Source organism: Plectropomus leopardus, chromosome 19 (assembly GCF_008729295.1).
Source record: "Plectropomus leopardus isolate mb chromosome 19, YSFRI_Pleo_2.0, whole genome shotgun sequence".
In the NCBI taxonomy this organism is placed as follows: domain Eukaryota; kingdom Metazoa; phylum Chordata; class Actinopteri; order Perciformes; family Serranidae; genus Plectropomus; species Plectropomus leopardus.
The window spans coordinates 2,097,135-2,113,441 of NC_056481.1; the positions used below are offsets into that span (position 1 = coordinate 2,097,135).

The 16,307-nt window shown below is 39.9% G+C and overlaps 1 protein-coding gene across 1 annotated transcript in view; it reads right to left on the reverse strand.

The window, feature by feature from the left end:
• Window positions 1-16,307, reverse strand: part of rnf213b (ring finger protein 213b) — a 46,447-nt gene that overhangs the window by 3,789 nt on the left and 26,351 nt on the right. Inside the window, 25 exon segments of the mRNA XM_042508178.1 lie at window positions 732-809; window positions 892-1,093; window positions 1,886-2,054; window positions 2,550-2,633; window positions 2,715-2,844; window positions 3,663-3,956; window positions 4,965-5,059; window positions 5,151-5,307; window positions 6,482-6,632; window positions 7,094-7,197; window positions 7,291-7,325; window positions 7,849-7,933; window positions 8,978-9,220; window positions 9,307-9,408; window positions 9,899-10,021; window positions 10,862-11,052; window positions 12,195-12,399; window positions 12,849-12,960; window positions 13,382-13,481; window positions 14,231-14,376; window positions 14,467-14,646; window positions 15,205-15,251; window positions 15,253-15,306; window positions 15,889-16,009; window positions 16,095-16,282. Coding sequence (XP_042364112.1) covers window positions 732-809; window positions 892-1,093; window positions 1,886-2,054; window positions 2,550-2,633; window positions 2,715-2,844; window positions 3,663-3,956; window positions 4,965-5,059; window positions 5,151-5,307; window positions 6,482-6,632; window positions 7,094-7,197; window positions 7,291-7,325; window positions 7,849-7,933; window positions 8,978-9,220; window positions 9,307-9,408; window positions 9,899-10,021; window positions 10,862-11,052; window positions 12,195-12,399; window positions 12,849-12,960; window positions 13,382-13,481; window positions 14,231-14,376; window positions 14,467-14,646; window positions 15,205-15,251; window positions 15,253-15,306; window positions 15,889-16,009; window positions 16,095-16,282 — 3,396 coding nt within the window.

Here is a 16,307-nt window from a genome sequence, read left to right on the forward strand (position 1 = left end):
ACAAAATCCTACAGGGGAAAACGTTCTCCGGCCGGCATTAGTCATTCCCAGACGAGGACCAGGGGTCAGACACATCATTACCAACACATTTCAAGGACTTTTCCATTTCAGAGACCTTACCTCCTCTGAAACGACCATCGATACTTATTATCGGTTCTTTTTCATTACTATATAACAGCTCTTTAAAACACATATTCATTGTAAAAATTAAAAGTGATTTTTTTAAGCACTGTGGAGGGAGCTGCATTTTAGTCTTGGTTTTGGGGGGGGGACAGCATTAAACGGCTGTATTCTGTATTTATTTCACCTCCGAGAGAATTTTTTTTTAAACATTTTGGTCAATTTTTTTTTCTTTAAAAATCTTACGGAGATATTAAAAGAAAAGTTATTTGGGGATTTAAAAAGTGGTACTTTTTTTTCTTCAAAAACTTTTGGTAATTTCTAAAGAAAAAAATGTTGGCATTTTTTTTTTCTTTAAAAGTTTGGTGATTATTTTATTCTTTAAAAAAACAAACAAAATGACACCAGAAACTATAAAAACAGAAATCATTGTTGGATCTTCACAACTCCAACAGTCCTTGAACACATCATGTTTCATTATACAGGTTTGTGAAAGAAAATCCATGACTTTTCAAAAACATTCAGGTTATATTTAGTTTTCCAAAACTTCTTTCCAAGACTGTTGTGGGTTTTGATGACCGTATTTTAGTGAGCTGATGATGAATCTGTACCTGATGAATCTTTCCTCTGACCTCGCTGAGGACTGCAGAGAAATCCTGCAGGTGTCTGTTCAGGTACCTCGAGGTGTCCTGATTAAAGAGAAGAGTGCTGGTTAGCAGAGTGTTTGCTGTCACCTGAAATCTGCACGCAGCTGTATGGTTCAGTTTTTACCGCCTGGATAAGAGGTTTTCCTGCCAGGAAGCGGCGGGCCAGCTGGGTCTGGATGCCCAGCAGGTCGTAGCTGCTGTCGGTCTCGCCGCCTTTCCTCAGGGTGTACTGGCAGTGGGATAAAACCAGCGGGAGCAGCTCCCTCTCTGGGCTGCACAGAGTCAGCTGGGTCTCTGATATCTTCTCTAAAGGAACACTGTACTCGCTGCGGGAATAAAACAGAACGACGTCCGTGACGCCCTTTAGCATGATCCAAATTTTTAATCCCAATAGCACGTTTACAGCCGCGGCCCACATCCTGTGAGTCAGACTACAACGACGCTGTGAGCAACACCGAAGAGTCAAAGCTGGTGGTGATGTTTCATTAGCCGTTAAAATCGAGAAGAAGACTATAATTAAAATCTTGCAATAGATTCTTAAAATGTAAATATTATCATTTAAAAACTTAAAATTAAAACAGAATCATTAAATATAATTTAGGGATTCTTTGTTATTTATGGAAGGGAGGGGGTGGTGCCAAAAGGTCATATGGGGGTACTTTTGGAGACCAAAATGTCAAATTATTTTTTAAGCACTGAGAAGAGACCTATAATTCTTATTTTGGCATTAGATACATACAGTATTAAATGGGTGTATTAATTTTACAGCCAGAAGAATGTCTTTCTTTTAAATAAATGTTTTTTTTGGCCACTTAAAAAAACCTGGCAATTAAGTTTTGATTTTTTTTTCTTTCTATTTTTTGGGAGATTTTTTAATACTTTTTTTGGTCATTTAAAAAAGGAAATTTTTAGTACTTGCCGATTTCTAAAGAAATTTTAAAAACGCCATTGTTTATCACAGCCTTATTGTACGCTCCCGCGCTTCAGTCAAACTGCAGTTACAGTTTCCATCCATGTCTGTGAAAACGCGAAAAATCTTCACACACTGAAGATCTCTACAATCAGCTCAGTTTACAGATTAGAGTCACTGAATGTCGCCTCCAGCGTTGTTCCCTCACCTGTCCTCTCGCCTGCTCGCTCTCACCAGACTGTTGTGAGTCTCCGACAGGAAGTCGACCAGAGTTCGGAGGCACGAACCCGGTCCGTGTCGGGACGGGGTCAGAAACTCCCCAGAGCTCTCGACTGTCAGCTCCTTCTCACACAAGTTCACATCCACACCCAGCTCTGCTGCTGTATGTACACACACACACACACACACACACACACACACAGAGAAACACAGGCAGAGAGGATGAATAAAGTCACACAGCAAAGAAAGCACATCAGTTAACCCTTTGAAACCTGGATCAACATTAGTTTTCTTGTGCTGCATTTCGACGCCACTCACGAGCAATTTAACTTGAGCGGGAATGTGAGCGAATTGGTTTTATTTCTTAAAAACATGGAGGAAGGGCAATGAGCAATACGGATATATAATATATATATATATATATATATATATATATATATATATATATATATATTATATATATATATATTATTCTTTCTATTTTTCTTTTTTTTCAATTTTATAGAAATTTTCGTACTATTTTTTGTGTCATTTCTTGTTAAGTTGCTCATTCCATGTTTTTTTTTATTAAATCAAGTGAATTTGCTCAGGTTTCACAGGGTTTAATGATTAAGTTTTCTCTCTCAGTTCTGTCTGATTTCGCCGATGCTTACAGTTGTTTGCGACCTCTGCTCTCAGGCAGTTCCACACCCTGATGAACGTCTCCACTCTCTCGACCAGCGACTTCTTCTGGTATCCTGACGAGGAAAATCAGAAAGGTCAGTTTGTGTTTGTGGGATGTTTGTCTTGTTGTTTGTAGTTAAAAATGAAATGCTTACCGGCTGGTATTCGCTGTAACATCTGTGCTATAGTGTGAGCTGAGTCGGACGTCAGAGGAAACGCCCTCAGCAGGTCCGACTGCAGAGCCGCCAGCTCCGGCAGGTGATGTAACTGCCTCACACAGTGAATCTGAGAGATAAACACACAGCACATGTCAAACGCTCTGATACGTCACTAATGTCAGGACCAAAACTAACATGTTAATAACATGTAGTGATGCTACATGTACTCATATTCACAGAGACCAGACTTTATGTTGGCCTTTAACCAAACGAGTTTTCAAATGATTTCACCGTCGGGGACAAATTTCCAGTGGTGGAATAAAATCATGAGAGCTTTTGCAGAGTTTTGCTCAATCATTTGGTGTGAAGCTGTGATAAAACTCAGCCCGAGCCGTCGTAAATCATTCTTTTTTTTTTTTTTGATGTGCCATTATGATCAGATAAGACAAACCCTTCGAAACCTGAGCATATTTGCTTTAATCAGAAGAAATGGCCCCCAAAATTAGCAAGAAATTAGTTTAAAAAAACAAAACAAAACAAAAGTTACAAGAAAACGACCATTTGAAAGTGCCAAAAAAATTTAATATTTTATTATAAGAATGATAAATATAGTTTTTTTTTTGTACTTTTTCCCCCCTATTTTTTTAGATAATATCTAATAATCTCAAGTCATTTTCTTGTCACCTTTCAGTTTTTCTTTTCCCTAATTTTCTGGACATTTCTTGCCAGCTTGCTCTTTATGTTTTTTCTTGTTTTCAAAATAAATCAAACCAATCTAATCAGGTTCCAGAGGTTTGAACACAAAACTGATGTCGATCAAGGTTCTAAAGGGTTAATGTTATTGGGAGCTTTTAGTCTTGGCTCATGCAAATACTTAATTTTTAATGACTTAAACATTATTATTAACAGATGTGGTGCACATCAGCGTGATTTTCCTCCACTGACCTTCCTGAGGAACAGGCTCAGCAGCGTGAAGGAGCTGCGTCCCTGCGCTTCTCGTCCCTGCGCTTCTCGTCCCTGAGCTTCTCGTCCCTGAGCTTCTCCCACCAGCTGAGAGAAGCGCTCCACCGTCATCGTCTCGGGGAGAGTCCAGAAGGACGAGCGATGTGTCGGGCAGTCGGAGGGGAGGGACAGCATGGTGGCAGGATCCTTAAAGAGGAGATTCATTAGGGGACTTCCAGCGAGTCCGTCGTCAGCTGCGATTCTCTCCTGAGCTTCAGACAGTTTCCTCTGCAAATCCTGAAAACAGCAGAAAAAAGGTTTTATCACCATGTAACGCATCTTTTTATGAAAACGTCTCTAATATTGATTCCAGGTACAGAATAGCAGGTAACCGCTGCTTTTAACTAGAATAAACACGTAAATTAATTCATTGTTTAGTTAACGTTTGTCCCAAATTTGAAGAAATTCTTTAAAGACGCAAAGTCACAGTGTTCTTTACCTTTATCCCCCCAACTTCTCATCAGTTCATTGTTGAGTCCAAGTGGACGTTTGTGCCACATTTGAGGAAAATTCCTTAAGGCCTTCTTGAGACATTGCATTCACGATAATGTGACGGCTGCAAGGTCACAATGACATTTGAACACCAAAATTTAAACAGTTACTTGTTCAGTTGCATTGGACGTTTGTGCCAAATTTGAAGAATTTCCCTCAAGACATCTTAAGATCATGAGAATATCTCTGAAATTCATGAGAATATCATGGACGCAAGGTCACAGTGATCCTGACCTTTGATGACCGACTTCTCATTCTTGAGTCCATGTGGACATGAGTCCCACATTTGAGGAAAATTCCTCAAGGCCTTCTTGAATTATAACATTCAGGATAATGTGATGGTCTCAAGGTCAAAATGACTTTTGACCACCAACGTTTAATCAATTAAATACAACTTGGGGTTTTTGCCAAATTTGAGGAAATTCCCTCAAGATCTTCTCGTGATACTGCGTTCATAAGAATTAGATGGATGAAAGGTCACAGTGACCTTGAACTTTGACCACCAAAATCTAATCTGTTCATTCTTGAGTCCATGAGAACGTTTGTGCCAAATTCAAAGAAGATCCTCGTAGGTGTTCTTGAGATATTGCGTTAACGAGAATGGGATGGATGGACAAATGGGCAACCCGAAAACATGATACCTCCAGCCTCTGCTATGGCCAGCACAGAGGCAAAACAAGGTTCTATCACCCCGAGACACAAAGAGCAAACAACGTCTTCAAAGCAAAAAATGCACCGCGTTCAAACACTTACTCGAAGTACTGGGCTGATGGCAGACTCACAGACGAGTCTCTCCCACTGCTGCCGTCTCTGTTTGGTGGACAAATCTGCTCCTGCTCCACGGGAACCTGTTACATTCAGCAGAGCTACGTCACGTTTTTTTCTATTTAAAATAAAAAACAACATAGAAGCTTTAAATGTCTGTAAAGTCAGAATCACCTGCAGTAGACTGGTTCAGGATCAAATGAATAGTAACTGCTGTGTTGTCCATGTTCTGATCCAGAGCCTTCCCCAAAACACGCAGGTCTTTTTCAAGATGGTTCCACAGGAAGAGAAAAACATCACGGGGCCGCGGGTGGATCATGTCACTGACTCCCTACAACAACAAAAAACTAGAATTACGCCCTGCGGTTTAAAGCCTCTGCACACTCGTTCCATCCATGTGTGTGGAAACGTGGACGCTTCACACACAGAAGATCTCTACAATCAGCACAGTTTACAGATTAGTGTCACCAGTTCAGTATTCGACCAAATGTCTCCCCGTCTGTTCCTCAGACATGACGCTGAGTAACGGACAGAAAAGAGTTTCTGGAAGTATCTTATGATGTCATAGTCCTATTTGACATTTTTATGAAACTTTGTCACAATTAGCATTTATACTCTAGAGTAATGGCCAAAAATGAGTTTTGTAATCTCACAGTGGACTATGACCAGTGAATATTGTAATCTATTGAATTTCAGGCAGATTTGAAACAAAAATTGTCCTATTTAATGGCGAGACATCAAAAATGTTATGCCACACTACGGGAAAACCATAGTCTTGCGTGGACCTTTGATAGCTTTCAATCATGAAGAGGTTACGTGCTGGAGCGGGCAGCGGACATATCCGTGCTGGAGTGGATTATGGACACGTCCACGCTGGAGCAGGCTGCTGGACATGTCCGTGCTGGAGCGGGCTGTAGGACATGTCCGCGCTGGAGTGGGCTGTTGGATATGTCCGCGCTAGAGCAGGCTGTCACACATTTCCACGCTGGAGGGGGCTGTTGGACGTGTCCACGCACTGAAGCAGGCTGTCGGACATGTCCGCGCTGGAGCGGGCTGTTGGATATGTCCGTGCTAGAGCGGGCTGTCACACATTTCCGTGCTGGAGGGGGCTGTTGGACATGTTTGCGCTGTTGGACATGTCCATGCTGGAGCAGGCTGTTGGACATGTCTGCGCTGGAGTGGGCTGTCGGACATGTCCGCACGCTGAAACTCCTTCCAGGCCTTTTTGAGGAAAATGTGATGGACGCAGAGTCACAGTGACTTTGAACTTTGACCACCAAAATCTAATCAGTTTGTCATTGAGTCCAAGTTGACATTCGTGCCAAATTTAAAGAACGTCCCTCAAGTTGTTCTTGAGACATCGTGTTCTAGAGAAAAGGAAGGACAACCCAAAAACAGAATGCCTCCGGCCCAAGCTATCACAGGTGCGGACGCATTAAAGACACATCAAATAATTCAGTATCAGTGATGTTTAAACTGTGATGCAAATTCGGCTGAAGTCTCACCTTGTGGTTTCTGATGGCGCCCTGCAGCATGGCGAGGTGCGTGAGCAGCCGCAGGATGCAGGACTGAGCGGACGTCATCTGTCTCTCAGGAGCTTCAGACCTCTGACGAGCGTCTCCTAATATGTGTCCTGTCCGAGTTTGATCCCTGACACTTTATACACACACAGAGCAGCACAAATTAACCCTTAGGTCCCACTTTAATATCACACACACACTCTTAACACTATGCACACAAAATTCACATCTCAAATCAAACTTGTGACACACAGAAATGCTTGCTTTTATGCTTTGATGGCTGTGCGATCAAAAATGTCAGTCGGAATGGGTTTCAATGGAGCATTTTTTGCACTTTTTGCACTGAATGTAACTATTTAGTTTCCACGGTGTATTTTATATTTATTGTAGGAGCTGAGCTGGAAATTCATTGATTAAACAATAAAACACAACCTGACCAAAATGTATTCAATATGCATGATCACAGCCAAAATGATCAGAAAATGAAGAATGAAAAGTGTGTAAAATGCAGCAAACAGTCCCTAAAGGGTTAAACTGGACACAAATATTTGCCCTGAAAGTACTTGCACGGTACTATTTGACAGCAGAGATTAATACCTCTGCCCTGTTTGCGCGGTAAAACCGGGGACTGGGTTGTGATTCACTCCTCCAACTGGAAGTCCACAGTCACGACAGGTAGATGTTTCCACCGGTCTACCACACTGTGAGACGATACGGGAGCATGTCATGTATCACTTATTGAATTTCTTTATTGATGTGGAATTTTTGCCAAGAAACACGGAAAAAGCTCTCACCTGAGTCACAAAGAACGGATGTTTATTGGGGCAAACTGTAAATAACATGAAAGATATTTTAGTATAGAAATCCTTTTTTTCCAACACAGTCTTATACTGACAGTACAAAAACACACATTTACATTATGAAGATCTCAAAAATAAATTAACAGTAAAATAAAGACAATAAAATACATTGCAAGCAACAATTCACATAAAATTGTAGCAGAATAATAAAATGAAGTCTAACGATAAAATAAAAGGGGAAAAAATGAGAGGTAGGACAGCATATTAACTACAACGTGGTCTATTATAACACTAGTGTGATGAAATCAGGGAGATCTTGCAGGCCATTATTCAGTCATAAAGGACGGGAGATTCTTCATGTAGTTGATAAAAGATTGATGTATTTTATGAAATTTAAAAAATCTTATTCTGCAATACAACTGTTCACCTCTGAGAGCCACGGTCCAACAGGCAACTGGAGATCTGACTTCCATCTCATTGCATTTTTTGGCCTCCTGATGTGCTTTTCATTGATTAAAAAATAAGCGAAACCTTAAAATGTTATAAACTTACAGTACAGCTGAGCGTTTTTCTCTCTAGCCAACCACTGTCTGGCTTCACTCAGGTGATCGTCAGGCATCGTCGGCAGAAAGGAGTTCTTGGAGGAAGAGAAAGTAAAGTTAAAGCCCGTGGGCGGTTTAATTTGGCGTCAGTGTGCAAAAACCCCCAAATAAAATTTGTGTTTTTAATGTGGACCGAGAGAAAACTAGACTTCTGCAGCTCCTCTTGTTTCCAGGCTTTAGAAAGTCTAACCCGTGACGGGAGACTTTACGGCTCATTTCAGAGAGCTGTCAATCATGTCAATCACGACTTGTTAACTGTCACATTTGAATCATGTTAGTGCATTTCTCGTTTCTCCTCGTTTTTTTTCTGAAACATATTTTAGCATAATGTTTAGCTGTAAAATAAGACAGTTAACCCCGTGAAACCTGAGCAAACTGGCATGATTCCTTTCAAAGACATGGTAGAAGAAAATGATCAATGAATACAAAGAAATGACACAAAAAAGTTCAAGAAATTACTAAAAAGTAAAGCACAGCTGCCTGAAAATTAGTTAAACCAAAAACAAAACAAGAAAAAGAATCAGAAAAGTGAAAAAAACCCACAAACTACGCAAACAAGACTAGGAAAAGGCGCATAAAAATTTTATAACTCTGTAACAAATTTAAAAACATAATAACGCTAATTATAAATAAAGCTTTTTTTCCTAGACATGTTTCCCTAGCTTTTTTAAAAATATCTTTTTTAATCTGTGGATTTCTTATAGTGTGAATCATTTCTTACCAAGTTGCTCATTGCTTGCTTGTTTTCAGAAACGTGTTTCAACATACTGTTTCACTGAATTACGAGACGCTTTGCTACCAGACGGCCAACACTCTTTCAAACAGACGAGTTTGCATTAAGTCACCCAACAGCAGGAGCGTTTATTGGTCCGGTGTGGCGCAGTGCATTCTGGTAGTTGTAGGTTTTCTACCTCATGAGCAAAAGTGTCCTTTTTTCTCTGGTCAAGTAGCAATTTCAAAAGTATTTGCATCTTTGTACTGCAGAGACGGCTCAGTTTTATGATAAAACGATCTTTTTCTGTACGTGGGAGATAACATGAAGCAAAATGTAAACGAGCGCCCGGCAGGAGGAGTCTTACTGTGACGTTCTGCGGCTGGGAGGCGATCCGATGCAGAGGAACCAGCAGAGGATTCCCGCTGAGGATCACAGAGTCCAGATGGACCAGCAGCTCCAGCAGAGTTTGTCTCTCAGCCGAAAGACCTGAGCTGATGTGGAGACCTGAACCCGGTCCGCCGATCTGATTCAGCAGCAGAGCGGCGCAGAACTCCCTGAACTCCTTTGACTGGACTTTACTCAGGAGCTGCAGCAGCGGCTCCGTCTCCTGTAACGTCGCACAGAGCCACGTGTTAAAAATAGAAATTAAAACAGACACATTTTACACCAGACATCATGTATACAGCGAGAGACCTGCGTGGAGGGATGCACGTGTTGGTCAGGTGACTTGTAGCGGCAGGTGACCTGTCTGAACAAGGCGAGAGCCAGCAGGCTGATCTGAGAGCCTCTCAGCTTCTGCAGAGAAAAGAAAAGAATGAAGAAGAATTTTTTTTTTACCTTTTTTTTTTTTTTTTTTACCTTTTATTCCAGGTAACTTTCTTTTTTTGGCTCATTTTCAGGTTATTTTCTTGTTTGTTAGCTTGTTTTTTACTTTGCCTTTTTTCAGCCTTATTTCATTTAATTTCTTAGTCACAAAAGTTACTTCTTGTGACTTTTTGCAAACATGTCAATATTTTGGCCATTTCTTAAGTTCTTCTTCTCATACTATTGGAAGAAATCAACCAGTTTGCTCAGGTTTCAAAGGGTTAATACAGTGCTTAGAAATGCTTAATAAGTTCATTTCTGATCTCTGGTGGTCATTAGGGGACATTACATCATCTACAGATTACACTGAAGCGGGAACATTTTTGTCTTTTCTCATCTGCCGTACCTCTAAACGTTCGTGCACACGGCTCTTAAACTAAAGTTACCATTTTAATCACTGATCATATTAACTTTTTCTGACCTGTATTTGTGTCATGAATGCGTCAGATTTGTTTTCAAACAGAACTTGATTCACGGCGTCTCTCACAGCTCGATACGTCGCCCCACAGCAGAGAAACTGGTCCACGTTTGTTTGAGTCATCCTCTACGAGAAAAAAAAATGTGTTAGTGTTTGTTTTCTGCAGAAGCATAAAGCAAAAAACAATTTCCCTGTTTTTCTGAATTAATGACATTATTATTGTAGAATTATGAGAAAGGTTTTAATGGGGAAAAAAAAACACAAAAAATTTTACTCATTAAATCCAGGAGCTGAAGAGATGATACCATAAGTGAGGAAACACCAGAGTCAAAAAGGGAAATAAATATAGAAGCAGAAAAATACATTAATAAATAACATGAAACTGTAAATGAGGTAAATTAAAGGATAAAAACAGAAATTAAAATAATGGATAAATATGTTAAAAAGGCTAAAGAGAGTAATAAAACTGTAAAACAGACTGAAATATATAAATGATAAGTCACTAAAAAATAACGTTCAGTTAAAAGCCAAACTAAAAAGGTAGGTTTTGAGTTTGCGTTTAAAAATTGATACATTTTAAAATTAAAATAACAATATTTTAATTTATATCTTGTAAGATAAAGATTATTGGTAATTAAGATAATATATCAGAATAAATCTAAAGAATTCATTAATGTTTAGCTTTATATTGATGTGGAAGCTAAATAATGACTAATATTAAGTTATGGATAAGGGGTGGGATTCAATCGTGATGAGTTGTTTACATTTTTCAGTATAAGTATTTTTTAATGTCTGTCCACTACTTTATGATTGTCTTCTTTTCTCTTGTACAGTTTTTCCACATGCTTGGAATAAACTACTGTTAGTACTACTACTACTAAAAAGTTTGCTCCCTCCTGATGAAAAGAGAGGAAACATCGTTCTCGTTTTAGCACTCGTGCAGCTGTTAGTGTCGGATCTCTTTACCTGAAGTCGCAGGAGATCTGCGGGGAAGACCCACCTCCAGGTCGGGCAGTTCATCAGCGACAGGATGCAGTCGACGCCTGAGAGTCTGTGGAGCGCTCGGAGCAGGTAAACCCGCAGCCAGTCGTTACCACAGTACTCGCACACCGCCCTCACCTGCTGCAGGAACTGAGCCTCGGCGCCTTCAGGCCGGCCTGCAGAAACACAGCAGCCTCTTTCACCAAACCTCAGAACATCTCATCACATTTTAAATCCCACAACTGATGCATGAAGCAATCAGTACGTTTACAGCATCTTAGAAAAAGTCAAATTATTGTGTGAGTCTGACTAAAACTGGACTTTGCGGCGCCCCATATGCGGACAATAACATCCTCGCTGCGGCCGCCATGTGTTCGAGTTTGGCCTTTCCTGCTTCATGCTTTAGCTCTCCTATTTTCAATAAAGGCAAAAGCCAAAAAAATCTAAAAAAATTGACTTTTAAAATACATGTCAGTCCAACTGAAATCGGACTAAATCAAATTTTTCAAAATCAGACGAAAACTACCAGATAATGCGATAGAAAAAGGAGCTATTCCATCCCGTAAACACCTCAGTCGGACTTTAACTGCTGGCCTCGCTTTAAGGTTACAGATAGGGACTGTTTGTTATTTATAAGGGGAGAAGAGGTGCAAAACAGGTCAGGCATATAAAAAAATCTGTAAGCACTGAGGAGAGACTTTTGGCATTGTTGAAGGACATACAACTTGAAAAGGTAATATTTAATAATCATTTTAAATAAAAAAAGTCACACTCCAGCCCCCCCTCTCCTCTGATAAATAAAGAACAGTCCCACAACAGCGGCACAGAGGCAAAAATATATTTCAACCAGCTAAAACAATCAGTACCATTTTAAGTGTACACTATATTTAAATAATTTCTCCTCTTTAGCTTCCACAGCAGCTGATGGAGGCAGCAGTAAAACCACAGCCGTAAAATGAGTTTTTCTCGGCAGAGTCTGGTGTTTTTTGACATAACGGCTTCGAATCCCCACTGATAAAATTGAATACTATATGTAGAATTTATTGCTACGTTTGTACTTTTTTTTCTATTTTATTGCTCATACTTTATTGTAATTTCAATACTTTAAAAATCTTTTAAACCAATGTTCAGCATGTTTTCTCAGTGGAGTCTGGTGTTTTTTTGATATAAAATCCTCGTCAGTCTGACAGCAACGTAAAGTACTGAAAATATTCATCAATATAACGTGCACTTGAACTGATACTGATTTTTTTTAGGCGGCTTAAAGCTAAAGCTGAATAAATAATAAAGGTTTATCGCAGCGTTCAGCGTTTCTCACCTTGAGCTGCGGCGCTCTCCAGCAGCCGTGCCGCGGCGCTCAGACAGATCCTCAGTCTGGCGATGTTGAGCAGGAACTCTGCAGGATCTTCACGTCGGTCTGGAGTTTCTTTTTGGGCGATTCTGCTCAGAAATCTGATCTCTGCTGCGCGTTGCTGCTCTCTGCTCTGCTCCACTTCTCTCGCTTCTGAGCACAACAGAGAGTCCTGAGAAATAAAAAAATAACATTCATTAGCTGCATTATACTTTGACTTTACCTCAAAGGACTTCATCAGAATAAAGAGGCAAACGAAAATGAATGATTATGGACTTCTTCAAGCTAGAATAATGATTGCTGTTATTGCTATTATTATTATTATTGCTGTTTTAATTCTTCATTTTATTTTCTTTGTCTGTGGGAAAGTGTGACAGTATGAAGGGATATATATTTGTACATTGATGTACATGATTTGATGTAAAATATAAAAATATTGTTTAAAAAAAACTGCATTTGATTATGAGCAAATGTTTGTTTTGCAGAGAAACCACAGTGAAAACAGGCAGCAATGAGACATCTTATCTCCGGGAAAAGCAGGACAAGTACAAACCAGCATCACAAAGAAACCAAAATCTGAAGGCAGAGGACAAATGAAGGAGCAAAGTTTGTGTCTTTGACCTGGAAGCTTTTGACAAACAGCAGGTAGAGTTCAGTTCGGTCCTCTCTGAACAGAAGATTCTCCTCCAGATTCTGCAGGTACGTCTGAATGTGACTCTTCACCTGCTCGAAACTGACACACACACACACACACACACACACACACACACACACACACACACACACACACACACATACACACAGATTAATTTCACTGTAGTTATGAAACGTGATCTCATAGCTACTCGCAGAATCTAATTTTATTTCTACATGCAGGCTTTATTGTGTCTTTATGTCTTGATGTGAAGCATTTGAGGCGTGTCATTTTTTTATTATTATTATTATTATTTTACACTCTCAATTTTGTGATTTTCATTATGATTGAGTCACTCTGAACCAGGAGCATCTTCCAAAATGTCATTTCTTTCCACCCCAAAAACTGTGATTCTAATCCATTTTTTTCCGGTTTTGTTAAAGTGTTGTCAGTGATTTGAAATGTGCAGACCGTGTGTTTGAGTCGATCCTGCGCTCGTGTTCGCGGATGATTCTCTCACCTGTACTGCAGCAGCAGTTTGGGAAGCACCGACCGAACCACCGGACTGTTATCCACACACTCCAGGAAAGGAGTGAGCTCTCTGGTCCTGTACACGTCGCCTGCATCACACAAGACAGCGAACGCCTCATTATCACAGCAACATGACTTAAAACTCAAATTTCTCTTTGAACACATATTTTTTGACAGTTTCCCCATAAAACTGCCATTTTCATCTCGGCCTCTGCTCACAAGCTCCTGTATTAACGGAGCAGTCTCTATGAAACATTATTAAACTACTGGAATCTAAAACAGGCGACATACAAACACAGCTCGGTCTGAAATAACGAAATCATTTTATTATAATCAAAAGTCTGTGAGCTGCTTTTCAGATGAAAGACAGGAAACTGTTCAGTGAGCAGAGCTGTCCTGTAGAGAAAAACAAGCGCTTTGTTCACGGAGAACTGATGTCTGAGGAGAAATAATTCATTATATTGAAATTATTTTTTAAATGTGCTGCTAGCTCATATTTCCAGGATTATATATATAAATAAACAAACATGATTAATCACATGACTCGCAATTTAATCTGTTCTAAAGGGTTATTTTTCAAGTTTTAATACTCTATACTTATCAATATGGAATATATACATATATACATGTACATATACATGCACATATATATACAGTATATATACTTTTTTGGAGGTTCTTGCATCCGAAATGTTGAACCTTAGTAGGCGCCAATGCATATATATATAAAAATAAATATATACATATATATGTAATACACCCCCATGATGAAATACAGTCAAAAATGTAGCAGAGACCAAGACAGGAAATCGGTTCTTGTTCTTATTCTCTCACTGACCGTTGGCGGAGACGAGTAAAGAAAAGAGCAGCTTCACGACTCCCTCTGCGGGCTCCTGTCCCTCCGACAGACTGAACCTGGACACCACCTCCAGGAAGAAGGAGTTACAGCAGGACCTGATCACCGCCTGCTGCCGCAGAGACGCCCTGAACCACCAGACGCAAAGTCACTGATCAGACACCCGGACACGCCCGACGTACCAGAAAACAGCAACAGAAACATTTTTCAGAGCTCACTTTATGGACTCAGAAACCGTCGGCCTGAAGTCTTGCGGCAGGTCCGTCCTGCATGTTGGACAGGAGCGTCGGTCCTTCTCAGCGCAGCGCTGGAGACACGGCAGACAGAAGACGTGCTTGCAGGGCAGGACGGACGGCTCTGTGAGCTCCGAGAGACACACCGGGCACGTAATACCAAACCTTTTAAAAACAAAATATCAGGAGAGATCCATTAATGTGGATATTAATGTATAAAAGTGTGAGATAAGAAACAGATTATTTTGTTGTTACTTCTTTTGTACATTACAATAAAAATAAGGCTGACTCGTGTATTAAACTGATAAATCTGTTGTTAAATAACATGTTAAACACATGTCTTGTGTGTATTTGAGATTTCTTCTGTTCGGACTCTAATTTAATATAATACAGTTTTGATCGCAGGTGATGTAGAATAATGATGAATTTTGATATAAAGACTTTTTGAAATATGTTTCATATTTTCTAATAGAACCTCTGCATCACTGTTTTCTTTCCCTACGGACTTTTTTCTTGGTATTTCCTATGTAATATATTGAATATATTGATATTATCGATTGCCAGTTGTTTTGGTTAGGTTGCACCTACATGATGTTTATATATATAACCTATATAAATATATATATAATATATATATAATATATATATTTCAGCTGACTGTTATCATTCAACACGTTCCCCTTAAATCAAAACAGAGTAGAAAGAGTGAAATCAGATTCTGACCTCAGATCTCTGCTGATGCAGTCGTCATGAAAAGAATTGAGGATCCGGGATCAGCTGCTGCAGCGAATCAACGCTCCGCACATCAGGTGACGCCTGCATCAGCTGATAGAGCCAAAAAGATCAAAAACATAAATAAAAGTGAATTTGCAATACTTCCAACCACATATGTGCAGACATCCAAACTCTCATCCGGTTTATGGCATGTAAGTGTGTGTTTGTCCATCCATGTGTGTCTTTCGTTGTATGAATAAATCCCCAGTTATGAGTAAACGATCATTCACACATTATCTTCACGCCAAATTTCAGCCTTTGTGTCAGAACGACCCACAGAGCTGCTGGTTACAGCTAAAACGCTGAAAACATTTCTTTGTTTTTAAAATAAAAAACATTTATAGCATCGCAACAATAAACACAAAATGTACCATGTTACCAACACATCACAAACCATCAACATGCAGAAAACCGACGCCACGAAAACAAAAACAACTACAGAGATAAAGACACTATTACTAAAGAAACAAATCATCATGATAATTATACCTCTAAACGTGGCTTTAATGAACACATTTTCTAAAACATTTCGTGTCTTTGTCACAAACATCTCCCACCAGTATCACCAATTAAAGCTCCCAAAACTTCACTTCTGGTGTTAATAAAAACACTTTCTGAATCCATTTCACTCACTTTCAGGAGAAGGTCGCAGTGTTTCAGAGCCAGTTTTTTCAGTCTCGAGTCGTCATGTTGGACTTTAAAAAGGACGTTCTGGATGAAAGACGCAACAACCAGCATCTGCTGCCACAGTGACCTGAAAGAGCAGATGACGTTAAAATAAACTTTTATTAAACACGGAAAACAGTTTTTGCTCTGGCTGTACATGTGGTCAGACTGACCTGATGGAGTCCAGATGTTGCAGACAGCTCGGGCTGCACAGAGTTCTGTATTTCTGACCGAACAGTCGATCCAGACACGGCTGCAGAAGCTCCACTCTGCTCACAAACGACTCGCACTCCTGCAGCGACGTCACAGTCAGCAGTTTGGTCTGTTCAACGCAGAAACCCAGAGCTCGAATGTCCTCCACCTGCAACACCGTCACATTTTTTCAG